Below are 16,347 nucleotides of genomic sequence, written 5' to 3'. Positions count from 1 at the left end.
TGTTCTCTGCTGCCCCCCCTGTGCTCTCCACCCCCCATGCTTTCCAACATCCCCCCTGTGCTCTCCACCCCCCTGTGCTCTTCACATTCCACCATGTTCTCTGCTGCCCCCCCCCCCCCTCTGTGCTCTCCACATTCCCCCATGCTCTCCGCTATCCCCATGCTCTCCACATTCCCCCATGCTCTCTGCTGCCCTCCTGTGATCTCCACATTTCCCCATGCTCTCTGCCTCTCCCCTGTGCTCTCCACATTTCCCCATGCTCTCTGCCTCTCCCCTGTGCTCTCCACATTCCCCCATGCTCTCTGCTTCCCTCATTCTCTCTACTGCCACCCCCTCCCTGCGCTTTCCACATTCCCCCATGCTCTCCACTGCCCCCATGTGCTCTCCGCCCCCTGTGCTCTCCACCACCCCCGGCTCTCCACCACCCCCCATGCTCTCCACCTCCCCCCGTGCTCTTCACATTCCCCCATGCACTCCGCTGCCTCCCCATGCTCTCCAACTCCCCACATGCTCTCCACATCAGCCCATGCTCTCCGCCACCCCCCGTGCTCTCCACATCTCCCCATGCTCTCTGCTACCCCCAAGTGCTCTCCACCCCCCATGCTGTTTCCTGGCCCCCTCTCCCCCCACACCTTTGTCGGGTTCCCTCCTTCCCTCTCCTGGGGGATCCGTCAGGGTGGAGAGTGGGGAACGGGCCAGTTAACATGTTAAGGGCTGCTCAATCCAAAATGCCCAGGCCTATTTTTTTGTCCCAGTCCGGGTCTGCTCGGCTCTAAAAAAAAATGGTACCGGTATGATGCCTGCAGCTGCATATCACCCCAGTATAGGCTGACCAGATGTCCCCGGTTTCAGGGGACAGTCCCTGGATTGAGGACACAAGTCTGTCCCCGGATTTGACTTCAACAGGAGCTGTGTCCCTTTCTGATGATGATGTGCTGGTCGGAGCGGATGGACTATTTCTTCAGTTTCCGGCACATGCCCATTCAGCTCTGCTCACATGTTCTTCTGCCTTGGCTCACGTCCCGGCCAGCCGTCTGCTTGCTTATCTCCTTGTCTTCCCCGGCAGAGTTATTTTTCTCCGCTCCCCACCCAGTAGTAGCCGGGGCCCGGAGAGTGAGACCTGAGAGGCTGTGAGGCCCGCGGATTCGGCAACAGGCAGAGAGAGGCAGCTGAGCTCAGCTGATGATGTCCAGCAGCAGGAATAGAGGGGAAGCAGATTATTTTAAATATTAAAAACATATTAAATAGCGATTTCGGTTTATAGCGCTAAGATAAAGTCTAGTTCCACTGTTATTTTGAATCGAGTGAATAAAAAAAAGATATATATATATATATATATATATATATATATATATAGCCTTTAGATGGAGCTGATGCTCATAGTATTTATTTCCTATGATTGTTAGCTTATAAAGCAGTATATTACTGATTTACTCAATTCTTTATGAAGGAATAACATTCGACCTGGAGAGAAAATAGCCTAGTAACATGCCCTTCATTTACAGCAGAGAACATCTTGCCATGTACATGCAATCTTCCCACCTCCTGAAATGCTTGTGTTTTTTGTTTTTTTTCTTTTGTTTTCCTTTTGATGAACAGTGAACTAAAATGGAACTAATGCGCCACAACCATAAGCCAAGTGTTTGCCGTGTGGTAGCGATGCAGTCCTGTTCAACTTGACAATTTGCTGCTCTGCAAAGCTCGACGGCCACAACATGAATACTGCCCCCTGTATGTTAAGGTTTAGGTGGCCAGGGGCTCGACTGCCTGTTTTTACCACCATCTGGCTGCCCTATGAAAAAGGCCTTAAAAAAAAAAAAAAGAAAAAAAAGAAAAGGGAAATTGGATTGAATACGTACCACGATTTTCCTTTCCTGGCACCAATCAATGGCAGTATATTAACATGTATGCTGCCATGTTGGCATCAGGAAAATTGTATTAAATACTTACCATAATTTTCCTTTCCTGGCACTAATCCATGGCAGCATACATGTGGTTTAGTATGTTGCCATGTGGGCACCAGGAAAAAAAAAAAATACTTGATTGGATGTTTTCTTCTAGAAAATTGTGCAGGACGGCTTTCGTCATGTCTGAATTACTGGTAAATACTGCGCCAAAGGGGGAAATCGAACAGCCTGGTCTGCAGAGGTAACGCTCAGCCCTCTTTGCCACAGGATAGTTGGTAATGATTTCTGAAGCTGGTTAGCATACTCTGAGTAGCTGGATGTATTTTAGCGGGTTTGGAGGATTACAATGAATGCACACAAGTTCTTCTATACTGCTTCTCATAGGAAAGAGAGGAGTGGAAGCAAACAGCCTGCAGATTACCAGCGCCACCTACTGGAAATATGGGAGAAAAACATGCAGGTGTATAAAAACCTATTAAAGTCAGCAGCTACAAATATTGTAACTGCTGACCAGTGGCAGCTGGTGCTCAAATTTTTTTTGGAGGGGGTGCAAACAAACTGAAAAATACTAAAACCCCTCCCCCACCAATTGCAGCCACTTGTGCCCATCAAATGCAGCCACTTGTGCCCATCATATGCAGCCACCTGTGCCCATCATATGCAGCCACCTGTGCCCATCATATGCAGCCACCTGTGCCCATCCAACGCAGCCACCTGTGCCCATCCAACGCAGCCACCTGTGCCCATCCAACGCAGCCACCTGTGCCCATCCAACGCAGCCACCTGTGCCCATCCAACGCAGCCACCTGTGCCCATCCAACGCAGCCACCTGTGCCCATCCAACGCAGCCACCTGTGCCCATCCAACGCAGCCATCTGTGCCCATCAAACGCAGCCATCTGTGCCCACCAAACGCAGCCACTGTGCCCACTGACAGCCACCCCCCCCCACACACACTCGCAGAGTTTGCGGCTCTCGCTACATCCTCCCGCGAGCATGGATTGCGGCTATGACACCCAAGGGGGGTGCCAGAGCCGCGATCTGCGCGCGGGGGGGGGTGCAGATGACTCAGCCGAGGGGACATACTTCTCAGAGCGGTGGCAACCTCCGGTTCAGCACGAGTCTCCTTGCTTCCCTTCTTAAGTGCAAGGCATCCAATAGGGTAACCTGGTGCTTTGGCCAAACAGAAAGCAGGTCTGACGTCCTGCCTCCTGATTGGTTGGGAGGAAGGTTAGTGTGAAAATAGCGAAAATTAATTTGCTATTGTCACACAATTGGATGGGATCAGGGCACACTCTCTGCGTCCTGAGCCCATCCTATTTTGTAGTCTATTAGAGCCTCTGTCTCTAATCAGGTTCTTCAAAATATACCACCCCCACCATAGGAATCCATGCGTCTGGCGTCCTGAATGGGGCATGGATGGGGGGAGGTGTGGCGGCCGTGTGCCCACAGTGCATGGGCCGTCACTGCTGTTGACTTATAATATAAGGACACTTACCTGCCCAGGGATCGTGCAATGTCGGTACCCCAAGCCAATCCATCCATCAGCTCCTGGTGAAGGCACCAGCATCTTCACCAAGGGAAACAGGAAGTGAAGCCTTTGCAGCTTCACAGCCTGTTTCCTACTGCGCATGCGTGAGTCACGCTGCACTTTCGGACTTGTCCCGTTATCTTCTGGGACCTGTGTGCCTCCCAGAAGGCAGCGGAAGGGAAGGAGGAGGGGCTGAAAATTTCGTACATCGCCACACAATAATTGCGGAAATCTTACCCAGAAGTGGGAGTTTTGCCAGGTATCCGCTGCCCCCTGAAAGGTGCCAAATGTGGCAGCAGAGGGGGGGGGGGGGGGGTAGCCAACAAGCGGAGTTTCCCCTTTTGGATGGAGCTTCGCTTTAATGAATAAAGACAGACCATAGATCATTATGACTGGACATATGTTATACAAGAGGAGTTGGACGTATTCATACAGATGAAGCAGATAGTAGCCATCTGGCATTAAGTCCCGTTCATACCGGTGTGACTTGTCATGAGATTTAACTGGTCCAAATCCCTTGACAATCACACCCTATTGTCAGAAATGGAACAGTTCAAATCAATGTGACGCTGCACCGATTTATTTTTTGCAATTTCAGATGCAACTTGCATAGACCTCTGTGCATGAAGTCGCACAGATTGACAGCCAAGTCGCACCCGAAGTCGCACTGATCTGCAGCTTTAAAATCATGCGACTTCAAATGAAGTCTCACAAATGTAAAAGTTGGATTTGGTGTGAACGGGGGCTAAAGGTCAAAGATAGCATCAGCCAATATTCTCAATGTGCAGTTCGTTTTGTTTCCGAATTAATATTCAGATACATTTTTTGTTATTCGGATATATCCAAATACCCTAATTTGAATTACAATATAAACAAATTTTACCGAACGCTCCGAATAACGTAACAAAATGCTTCAACATTTGGAAATTTGGACTGAAATTCGAATCTAATTTTACATTGAACTCCCATCAAATTCTCACAACACATATTGCTGAGATCAGCGGCTGTCGGGGTTATTTACTAAAGGCAAATCCACTTTTCACTACAAGTACACTTTCAAGTTCATTAGCTTTAGACCTAAGGGGAAGATCTGAAATGAGAGGAAACTCTGCTGATTTTATCATCCAATCATGTGAAGCTAAAATGCTGTTTTTTATTTTCCTTGCATGTCCCCCTCAGATCTACAGCAACTGCACTGCTGGGAGCGGCAGCAGAGGAAGAAGAACACCGGACAAAGAAGACAGAAGAAAGAGGAAGAGCGGAAGAAGAAGCAGCAGGAGGAGGATGAGAAGCCCGGGGGAGGAAGATGCAGAACATGGAGGAAGACGCGGAGAAGAAGACAATTTTAATAAAAGACTTGTCAAAAACTGTCTACTGTATTTTTTAACACTACATTAAGTTTTTGGTGAATGGGTAGGGGTACAACTATACCCCATACTCATTCACATAGGGGGGAGCCTGTGATCTGGGGGCCTCCTTGTTAAAGGGGACTTACAGATTTCCGATATGCCCCCCGCCCACAGACCCCAACAACCACTGGCAAGGTTTGTTGGGAAGAGGCCCTTGTCGCAATCAACATGGAAGCAAGAGCCCCGTGGGGCCCCCTTTGCCCCAAAGCACCCATCCCCTCATGTTGAGGGCATGCAGCCTAGTATGGTTGAGGGGCGGGGGGCACTCGCTCGTCCCCTCCCTTTCCTGACCTGCCGGGCTGCATGCTCGGATAAGGGTCTGGTATGGATTTTGGGGGGGACCCCCGCGACATTTTTAAAAAAAATTTAGCGTGAGGGAGTCCCGTCTGAATCCACTAGACCCAAGGGCCTGGTATGGACCTGGGGGGGGGGGCCTCACACTGTTTTTTTCACAATTTTTTTTTTAACCGGCAATTTTTTTTTTTACATTCAGCGGGAAGCCGCTGACAGCTGATGACTCATTGGCTGTTAGGGATGCGGTCGGCCGGCTTCCCGGCCCCCTCCTTAGCAACCATCTACATACAGTATAAAAAAAAACGCAAATCATGGTAAAAATGCGTGTCCAAAAAGGTGGCAAGCACCGCAGAAGGCACTGCAGAAACACTCAAAAGCAACATGCGTAGATGTGAATCGAGCCTAAAGGAGAATTAACCAAAAAAAGGTTAATTAAATCTAAAAGTATTTTTTTTTTACCACTACTATTCCTTTATATTGGCTTTTAAAATGTACAAATGCAGCAATTTAGAAATTGGGTGAAAGTTTTATCACTCTGAAACACTTTTTGAAAAATAAAAAGTGCATTTTGTATACAATTATATGGATCAGGGACAAATGAGGAAAGAGGGACAGAGGCACATTGCTCCAAATCAGGGACAGTCCCTCAAAGTCAGGGACAGATGGTAGCTATGCACCTTTATAATTACGAGAAGGAATAAGATTTTCCATGGACTAAAGATTTTGGATTTATGAGAACCAAAAGGCCATCGAGGGTGGTTAGGATTGTTTCCATTTCAGTGGAATACACGTCCTCCTTGCATTGAACAGTCTATGGCTCTAGCCATGTGGACTGCCCTGATGCCAACCTGTATTTATTTTTGGCCAGATTACAAGCATTCACCCCGTGTGGTTTATTGGCCCAAAGAGAGTTACGAAACTCTGTCCAAAGAACCCAGATAGCAAGGATAACTAAGTTAGGAAAGCCTCAGCAGAGTCAAGCTAGGGACCCAGCGGAACAGAATGGCTGACGCTTGCAGAGGATTCAGCAGGTTAGCTGAAGAGCAAAGTCAGGGACCCAGTGGGACAGTGTTGGTGACACTTGGAAGCCACAGTGGGATAGTTGTAAAGGAGCTCAAGGGATCCAGTAGCGGCTGGGATTTGAAGAGTCTAGTGAGAGACTGGGAGCTCAGTGAGAGGATCCAGAACAGGATACTGTGAGTTGCGATTCGTACTGAAGTTGAAGTTACCAGATCAGTTGCTATAGGAGACAGCGGTCTACAGATAGAGTTTGCTGCAATTCAGCTTAAAGTGGTTGTAAACCCTTACAAACCACTTTGACCTACAGGTAAGCCTAGATTAAGGCTTACCTGTAGGTTCAAGCAATATCTCCTAAACCTATATGGTTTAGGAGATATTTTCCCGAAAACGGGCACCGCTGTCTACGGCGCATGCGCCGTAGACAGTGGCGCGCAGGCGCACTGAGCGCAGCATTTCCAAGAATGGAGCTGCCGCGCGTGTCGACTCCCGTGCGCATGCGCGGGAGTGACGTCATCGCGGCTTCGCTGAATGACAGCGGCGGAGCTGCGAGACGCCACCAGCAAGATGGATGCGGCGGACTACAGGGGACAGCGGCGACTTTGCTGGCTCCTGTGTCAGGTAAGTGACACATAATGGGCTACTATGCGATGCATAGTAGTCCATTATGCTTTACCTTTGCAGGGAATGAAAGAGGAAGTAAACCCATCAGGGTTTACTTCCTCTTTAAAGGTCCTTGAACTGTATAGCTGTTCTTCTATTCCTATTTTTGTCTCGGAGTCTGCCAAGTATTTTCCATCTGCCTAAGGGTGTTCAGGCCCTAACCCTCTCTCCCCAGTTCTGTTAACAGAAAATAAATCTCTTTTTGAATTCTCAAAGTGTCTGGGGGCCCAACTAATGCTGCGTACAGATGAGCGGAATGTCCAACAGAAAAAGTCAGACAGAATCTTTTCATTGTATATTCCAATTGTGTGTATGCCTCATCTGACTTTTTTTTTGAAAATTCTGACGGACCTAGAAATAACATGTTTAAAATATTTCTGACAGAACCAATTCCTATCAGGAAAAACGCTCGCCTGTATGCTGTTCCGACGGACCAAAAACGACGCATGCTCTGAAGCAAGTACGAGACGGAGGCTATTGGCTATTGAACTTCCTTTTTCTAGACCCATCGTACGTGCTGTACGTCCCTGCATTCTTGACGATCGGACTTTGGTATGATCATGTGTACGCAAGACAGTTTCAGCGGAACTCCATCGGAAAAATCTTCAGAGTTTATTCCGACGGGAAAACCAGTCGTGTGTACGCGGCATTAGAGTCTGCAAAATACTTCAGACTGGGGCGGAGGTTCACCTTTTAGCAGGACAACGACCCTAAACATACGACCAGAGCTACAATGGAATGGTTCAGAGCAAATCATATTTATGTGTAAAGGCCCGTACACACGGTCAGACTTTTTGACAACAAACATGCAAATTAGCTGTTTTGGAGCAACATCCGACTGTGTGTACGCTCCATCAGACAAACTTTTTCGGTTTTCATCTGACTTTTGTTGGCTGTGCGAACGGACAAACTTTCTGGCAACAAAAGTCCGATGGAGCAAAGTCCGACCGTGTGTATGCAAAAGCATCGGACTTTTGTACAAGGTACAAACACGCATGCTCAGAACCAATGCAAACGATCGGACTACAATACAGAAGTTGACCAAAGGTGGCGCTGGAGTCATTGAACGTCCCTCTTTTGAAGTGGCGTCAGTACGTTGTGACGTCACTACGTTCGTGTTTGTTGTCAAAAAGTCCGACCGTGTGTATGCAATACAAACTTGTGGACCACGCCCTTTGTACAAAAGTCCACGGGAAAGTTTGTACAAAGTCCGATCGTGTGTATGGGGCTTTAGAATGGCCCAGTCAAAGTCCAGACCTAAATCCAATTGAGAATATGTGGCAAAAATGTGACTCTTTAGATGTGCAAAGCTGGTAGAGACATCCCCAAAAACACTTGTAGCTGTAATTACAGAGAAAGGTGGTTCTACAAAGTATTGACTCAGGGGGCTGAATACAAATGCAGGCCACACTTTTTAAATATTTATATGTAAATTTTTTTGAAAACCATTTATTATTTTCCTTCCATTTCTCAATTATGTGCCACTTTTTGTTGATCTATCATGTAAAATCCCAATAAAATACATTTAAGTTTTTGGTTGTAACATGGCAAAATGTGGAAAATTTCAAGGGGTATGAATACTTTTTCAAGGCACTGTAAATAGGAGTTTTGCATTGCATTGACATACTCCTGTTTCCATAGTAACACTAATGCCGTGTACACACAATCGGACTTTCCGATGGGAAATGTTGGATGGGAGCTTGTTGGCTGAAAGTCTGACCGTGTATATCGGCCGACTTTCCACCAAAAAATGTTGGCTAGCAGGTTCTCAAATTTTCCGCCAACAGAACTTTGTTGTCGGATTTTCCGATCGGGTGTACACAAGTCTGTTGCACAAAAGTTCACGCATGCTCAGTGTTATGTCCCTTTGACACAGGGTCTCTCAGGGTGTTGCTAGCAATGCTGCCAGTGTCTGCTCAGCAAGTTACACACAGGCTGGATGCATTTATTAACCAGGGAAGGGTTTATTACTCGCTCAGAAAGTGATGTACATTCTTACATGGAGGAGTCATATACAACAGATCTCCCTCTAAGTATCCTGCTGCTTCCAGTCCCACATATACTGTGCATGACTTCCTGGTACAGCCCCTCCCCCAGCATGCATCAGGAGAAAGGGGTTAAGAGTCACAGTGATTCTGCATAAACATTACACGGAATCAAGTAGGAGCCGGAAAACTAGCGTTCAAAATGGAGATATCACATGACTATTGAACTTCCTTTTTATCGGCTCGCTGTACGTCACTATGTTCGTAATTGTTGGCCAACATTTGTGTGACCGTGTGTATGCAAGACAAGTTGGAGCCAACAACCTTCGAACAAAAATCCACGGTTTTGTTGTCGGAATGTCCAATCGTGTGTACACAGCATAATAGTTGTATCAGTTATTCATCATCACCCATATATTTACAGCAGGTGGACTGGTCCTTTTAAGATCTGCAATAGGTGGCCACTTACATAGTTCAGGAACAAAATTCGGAAACTGTAAAACTGGAGTTAGCAATGTTTTCCTATTGTACAGCAACATTTTGTACATAAATATTCATTATAACCAATATTTTATTTTCAGTAGGAAGCTCGACGTGAAGGTGAGAAGAGGCTTTTATAAGCACTTTCAAGGCTGTTTTGCTGATGTTTAGGATCTGTGAATAATGTAATTGTTGCAAAGTTGTATTTTATGGAGGGCAGTAAACATTGTCTGTTTCTGCTATGCCGCACTGCTCAGCCTTTCTAAAATCCATCTGTAATGACTTTTCTTATTCTTTTTTTTATGTTGTTAACCACTTCCCACCCGGCTCGTGTCACCCGGACACGGCACATCTCAGATCGGCAGGAGGGCTCTGTGATTGGCCCTCCTGATCACATGACGGCCGTGTCCAATCACGGCCGTCATGTGATGTAAACAAACAGCCGGTTGCTAGGCAATCGGCTCTCCTCTCCTCACACGGAAGTCACCGCTGAGGAGAGGAGAGCAGAACGCTGCAGCCGGCTGATGATCAGTGAGTATGGGCTGCTTTTTACAGCTTTTTACTCACTGATCATCAGTGTAGTGTAAACACACAACACACCACACAGTATAAACACAGTCCCCACATATGTCCCCAAAACACTCATGTCCCCAAAACATACATGTCTCCAAATAATAAAAACACATGTCCCTAATAATAAAAACATGTCCCCCACATATGTCCCACTAAAATCACATGTCCCAATGATTATCTGCACACATATGTACGTGATCACCTGCACACATATGTACATGATCATTTGCGTACATATGTCCGTGATCACACAAACCAATTATTATACACTTAACGGATTTTTTTTTACCAAAAACATGTAGCAGAATACATTTTGGCTTAAATTTATGACAAAATTTGATTTTATTGGATTTCTTTTCAAATAGAAAAAAGAAAATATTGTTTTTTTTCCAAATTTCCGCTATTTTTGCGCTTATATCGCAAAAAAAAAACGGAGTCGTGAATAAATAACACCAAAATAAAGCTCTATTTGTGCGAACAAAATGATAACAATTTCATTTGGGTACAGTGTAGCATGACCGCGCAATTGTCACTGAAAGCGCTAGAGCGCTGAAAGCTGAAAATTGGGCTGGGAAGGAAGGGGGTGAAAGTGCCCTGTATTGAAGTGGTTAAAGAAAGCTTTAGTAAGAGAAATACCTTTGCTAAACTCCATCTAGTCGGGCTGTTTCTGGCTTTAACCACTTAAGCCCCGGACCAATTTGCAGCCAAAGGACCAGGCCCCTTTTTTGCGATTCGGCACTGCGTCGCTTTAACTGACAATTGCGCGTGTTTTGCAAACAAAATTGGCATCCTTCAAAATTGGCATCCTTTTTTTCCCACAAATAGAGCTTTCTTTTGGTGGTATTTGATCATCTCTACGGTTTTTATTTTTTGCTCTATAAACAAAAATAGAGCGATAATTTTGAAAAAAATTCATTTTTTTTACTTTTTGCTATAATAAATATCACCAAAAAATATATAGAAAAACATTTTTTTTTCTCAGTTTAGGCCGATACGTATTCTTCATATTTTTTGGTAAAAAATTAGCAATTAGCGATTATTCATTGGTTTGTGCAAAAGTTATAGCGTTTACAAAATAGGGGATAGTTTTATAGCATTTTTATTAATTTTGACACATTTTTGGGACCATTGTCATTTATACAGCAATCAGTGCTATTTAAATGCACTAATTCCTGTGTAAATGACACTGGCAGTGAAGGAGTTATCCACTAGGGGGCGGGGAGGGGTTAAGTGTGTGTGTGTGTGTGTGTGTGTGTGTGTGTGTTTTTTTTTTAACTGTAGGGGGGTGTTGCTTGGCGTCTGACGTCACTGATTGCCTTTCCCTATAACAGGGCTCAGTAGGAAGCATGGGAAGAGGTTTGTTTACACAGACCTCTCCTCGTTCTTCAGCTCTGTGACCCAATCGCGGGACACCAGAGGCGATCGGGTCCGCTGGTCCCGCGGCCACAGTCACGGAGCTCAGAACCGGGTCGGGAGCGCGCCGCCGTCGCCACACTCCCGACCCATGGCTTGGCACTTAACGTACAGGTACGTGCCTGTGCCCAGCCGTTCTGCCGACATATATGTGCAGGAGGCGGTCCTTAAGCAGTTAAAGTAGAAGTGAAGGCAAAACATTGTCTTCATTTTAGATTAAGTAATGGAGGGCTTATAACTCCTGTCATTTTTTTTTGTTTGCCATCTGTGTCCCATTGGGGGGATTTCCTTTCACTTCCTGTCACATAGGCTCAATAGGAATTGAAGGAATGCCTGGTTGTCACCAGAACTAGTGTCCCCAATTAGGATTTCCAGTCTAGTTCCAGTTCTGGGTGCAACCCAAAAACTTGGAATTTTCTTTTACTTTCACACTCAATGATAACGATCATTTAAGACAAATAAAGTATATGGAACTTGAGTACCCCTGGGACTAAGTGACCTTTAAGGGCAAACTTTTGAAGACACAATATTGTCAAAACATAGAAAATGTATTATTTCATAAAACAGTGTACCGGTCAAAGATAACAACCATACACAAAGTGATACATAATATCCATATATAGTATATGAGAAAAAAGCACTTCTCCTATAGCCCGACGCGTTTCCCGGAGATTCAAGACATATCCCTTCAGGCACATGAAGGAGATGATAGTTGGAGGTGCTCAATAATACATTCCTGGAGTCAATTATTTGTAAAAAAGATTGTTAGGATGGCGCTGAGCAAAAATGGGGGCACATGTCCAGAATGAAGCTAATCACCAAGTAAAAAGTAAATCCTTAAGGCTCGACAGATCCCTCACAAGGATCCCCAAAAGTTAGGTCCCAGCAGCAGACTCGTGCAAATCAACATGTGGCTGGAAATATGGGACTATCCATCCTTGATTGTACTAATTTTCCATATGCAATATATTTGGGATGGTGGCAACAACAAATGGAGTTTTCTCTTCATAATGGTTCTTTTTAGATAAGATTCATAAGACAACTAAAAGAGGGTGAATCTCCCTAACTCTGAGGCATGGGCAGCAATAAAAACCTGACAGGGGTTCTAATTCTCTCCCCCCTATCCAAAACTATAAAAACAAGATTTTGCCTTTAATTATACCATCCAATAAAAAAAAAAACACCATTTAAGATTCAATGCAATCTTCGGTAGATAGAATGTTAGGTTTTTTGTTTTTTTTTAGGAGGAGGTTGCCCTCTGTGTCCCATTGGGGGGATTTCCATTAACCACTTAAGAACCCTTAATGACCAGGCTATTTTTTGTGCTACGGCACTGCGTTGCTTTAACTGACAATTGCGCGGTTGTGCGACGCTGTACCCAAAATTGATGTCCTTTTTTTCCCCACAAATAGAGCTCTCTTTTTGTGATATTTGATCACCTCTGCGGTTTTAATTTCTTGCCCTATAAACAAAAAAGAATGTAAATTTTGGGGAAAAAAACAATATTTTTTACTTTTTTCTATAATAAATTAAAAAAAAATCTTCATCAGTTTAGATCAATATGTATTCTTCTACATATTTTTGGTTAAAAAAATAAAATAAAATAAATATCGCAATAAGCGTATATTGATTGATTTGTGCAAAAGTTATAGCATGTACAAAAAAGGGATAGATTTATGGCATTTTTATTTATTTATTTCATTTTACTAGTAATGGCGGTGATCAGCGATTTTTAGCAGGACTGCGATATTGCAGTGGACAGATCAGACACTTTTGACCCTTTTTTGGGACCAATGACATTAATACGATGCGGTCAGAGCTAAAAATAGCCACTGATTACTGTATAAATGTCACTGGCAGGGAAGGGGTCAACACTAGGGGGCGATCAAGGGGTTAAATGTGTTACCTGGGGGGTGTTTCTAACTGTGGAGGGAGTGTACTGACTGGAGAAGGAGAGAGATCGCTGTTCCTAATCACTAGGAACAGACGATCACTCTACTCCCCTGACAGAACTAAACAAATTTATGTAAATAATGAATCGAAACAAAACTATTTTTTGGTTCTGCACATGTCTAATATCTGATGCCAAAATACATGTCTGCATTTTGGCACACTGCCCTAGATGGCGCCACCACACAGCAGCACAATACCACGTGTTACGGTGCATTGACATGAATGGAGTGTCACTATGTGAAATAGCGAATCCAGTTCCGTGCTCATCTTGCTCCACCACTGCTTAGGCCCCTTTCACACTGGGGTGGTGCGGGCATCGGCGGTAAAGCGCCGCTATTTTTAGCGGCGCTTTACCATCGTTTTAGCGGCCGCTAGCGGGGTGGTTTTAACCCCCACTAGCGGCCGAAAAAAGGGTTAAAACTGCCCGCTTCAGTGGCTCTTTGCCGGCAGTATATGCAGTCCCACTAAAAATCACTGATCGCCGCCATTACTAGTAAAAACAATAAAAAAAAAGTCCAAAAATCTATCCTATATTTTTTAGATGTGATAACTTTTAACCAATCAATATACACTCATTGGGTTTTTTTTTTTACCAAAAATACGTAGCAGAATACATACTGGGCTAAACTGATGAAGAAATTAAATTTTTTACATTTTTTTTATTGGATGTGTTTTTAAAGCAGAAAGTTAAAAATATTATTTTTGTTTTTTTTTTAAATTGTCTTTTTTTTTGTTTATAGTGCAAAAAAAAACCCTGCAGAGGTGATCAAATACCACCAAAAGAAAGCTCTATGAGTGGGGGGAATAAAAGAACATAATTTTTATTTGTGTACAATGTCGCACGACCGCGCAATTATCAGTTAAAGCGACGCAGTGCCGTATCGGAAAAAAAATGGCATGGTCACAAAGGTGGTAAAACCTTTCAGAGCTAAAGTGGTTAAATCAGACAACGGCAACAGCAGTAGATATCGGCGGGTGACATCATGGTTCTATGTAATTTCACATAACACCAAGGGACCGAAATGGGGACCTTGCCCCCCCCACAGATAATCTTGCCTAGGAGAGAATGCCATGACATGCCACATATCCCAGGAGGGAGGCTGCAGCAATAGGGGCACAGAACGGCCAAGCAGAGCTGGCACGCATCATTGTGGGTCGGCTGCCTGGACCCAGAAGAAGTAGCTGGCCAAGGAGAACCATAATGGTGGGAGACCCGGCTGTGACACCTGAGCAGCAGGACAAGGCAGGACAACACTGGATCCACTGGGCAGCTAAATATGTGGGGGGGGGGGTAAAGTTTAATAGTCTGCCATGGGAATGCATCACCATTCGCACCTAAATGGTTATATATTAGCCAAAAAAAATTCCCTGTTACAACTGTCTTTCAAATATGGAATATCCAACAGGTGTTACAGCTCAAAAAAAAAAAAAAATTGCTGAATTTATTTATATAACAGACTTGGGCATTGGAGCAGCTGGAAGTACCTGTAGGCCGGGTTAGAAAATGAACTTCAGTGAGCATTTGGAAAATAAAGTTCTTTTAACTTTTTAATTGAAGGGTGACCTCTTGTGGTAGTTTTTATGAACTGCAGTTTGATGCATATAATGTCACAGAACAATAAAGCCTTCTTAAAGCGGGGTTCCAACCTAAAGTGGAACTTCCGCTCATCTGAACCCTCCCCCCCCCCCCCGGTGTCATAGTTGGCATCTTTCAGGGGGGAGGGGGGTGCAGATACCTGTCTAAGACAGGTATTTACACCCACTTCCAGGCATAGACTCCCACGGATCCCAGAGACAGCGCGGAGCATTCCTATTGCACTGAGCGACTCGCGCATGCGCAGTAGGGAGCCGGGAAGTGAAGCCACAACGCTTCACCTCCTGATTCCCTCACCTAGAATGGCAGAGGCAGCAGCGGAGCGAGCAATCGGCCTCGGCTGCCGACATCGCTGGATCCTGGGGCAGGTGAGTGTCCATTTATTAAAAGTCAGCAGCTGCAGTATTTGTAGCTGCTGGCTTTTATTTATTTATTTATTTTTTTACAGTGAAATCCCTCTTTAAAGTGGTAGTAAACCACGGCAGTTATAAAAAAAATAAAAAACACCTGTAAGGCAATTGCATAATGTGCTAGTATGCATCACACATTAGCACAATATGAAATACTTACCTTAGAATAAAGCCTCTAGCGGCGCGTTGTCACCGCTGGGAGGGCTGCCATCTTCTCCTGGTCTTTCTTCCGTGTTCGCCGGCTCCAAGTGTGTGAATGGCTGAAGCCTCGTTGACGCCCTCAGTTCTGGCATGAAGCTCTGAATATCCAGCACAGTATATTGGCTGCATCCAGGTAAAAATTTCATAAATGATGCATGTTTAGAAGATACAGTATTTATAGGCGTATAACACGTACCTTCATTTTAAGACAGAAGTTTCAGGGAAAAATTTTTTTTTAAATAAAGAACTTTGAAGCAAAATAAGGGTCAGTGCCCATCAATGCAGCCTTATCAGTGCCCATCTGCAGGCTCACCATTGCCCATCAATGCAGCCTAAACCATTCCCATCTGCAGCCTCACATCAGATTACATAGAGCGAGGATCTCCTGTTTACTTGGCAGCCCATTACCTCCCATCCCCTCTAGCACTAACCCCTGAAGGAGCTGCTGGTTTTATTTGGGCTTACCGTTACCTCACCTGCTCGCCTCTCCGTCCTCAGGGGTCCCGTCAGAAAGTAGCCCAAAAGATGTTGAATCCGACACTTAGTCCTTTTTTTTATAGTCCTTTTTTTTAACATTTATTCAGGATAAGCACGGAAGTCCTTCAATAGAGGGTCAGAGGATAAAGGGAAAGTTCAGGCACCTAGTAATTGCAGGTTTGAGGTATTGGTGAGATCCAGAGGACAAACAGCTCCACAGACTGGATCCAGCAACCATCGGATAGGCCCCTCTCACTTGACACTTCTATCAAACCCCCCCCCCCCCCAACAAAATCCCCTTTTGAGTACAAATTGTCTTTCCCTCCAAATCCACCCCCAGCACAAATCCTCTAGGCCCCCCATCTCCCATTAACACTTCTTGCACAAATTCTCTTCAACTACCCCTTCCCCCATCCTCAATTACCCCCTACAAGCACAAAT

General features: G+C 44.9%; 1 protein-coding gene across 1 annotated transcript in view; it reads left to right on the top strand.

Moving 5' to 3' along the window:
- LOC143924119 (uncharacterized) overlaps window positions 1–8,363 on the top strand; it is a 34,777-nt gene extending 26,414 nt beyond the window's left edge. The window contains exon 4 of the mRNA XM_077448175.1: window positions 4,617–8,363. Within this exon, the coding sequence (XP_077304301.1) occupies window positions 4,617–4,835 (219 nt within the window). The 3' untranslated portion in view covers window positions 4,836–8,363. The remainder of the gene's footprint in view (window positions 1–4,616) is intronic.
- Window positions 8,364–16,347: the final 7,984 nt, after the last annotated feature.

This window comes from Lithobates pipiens, unplaced genomic scaffold (assembly GCF_037356315.1).
Source record: "Lithobates pipiens isolate NorthernLeopardFrog02 unplaced genomic scaffold, aLitPip1_a1.2 Scaffold_22, whole genome shotgun sequence".
Taxonomy (NCBI): Eukaryota; Metazoa; Chordata; class Amphibia; order Anura; family Ranidae; genus Lithobates; species Lithobates pipiens.
Note: the sequence above shows the minus strand (reverse complement) of the source record. Positions and strands in the feature narration are given on the sequence as shown.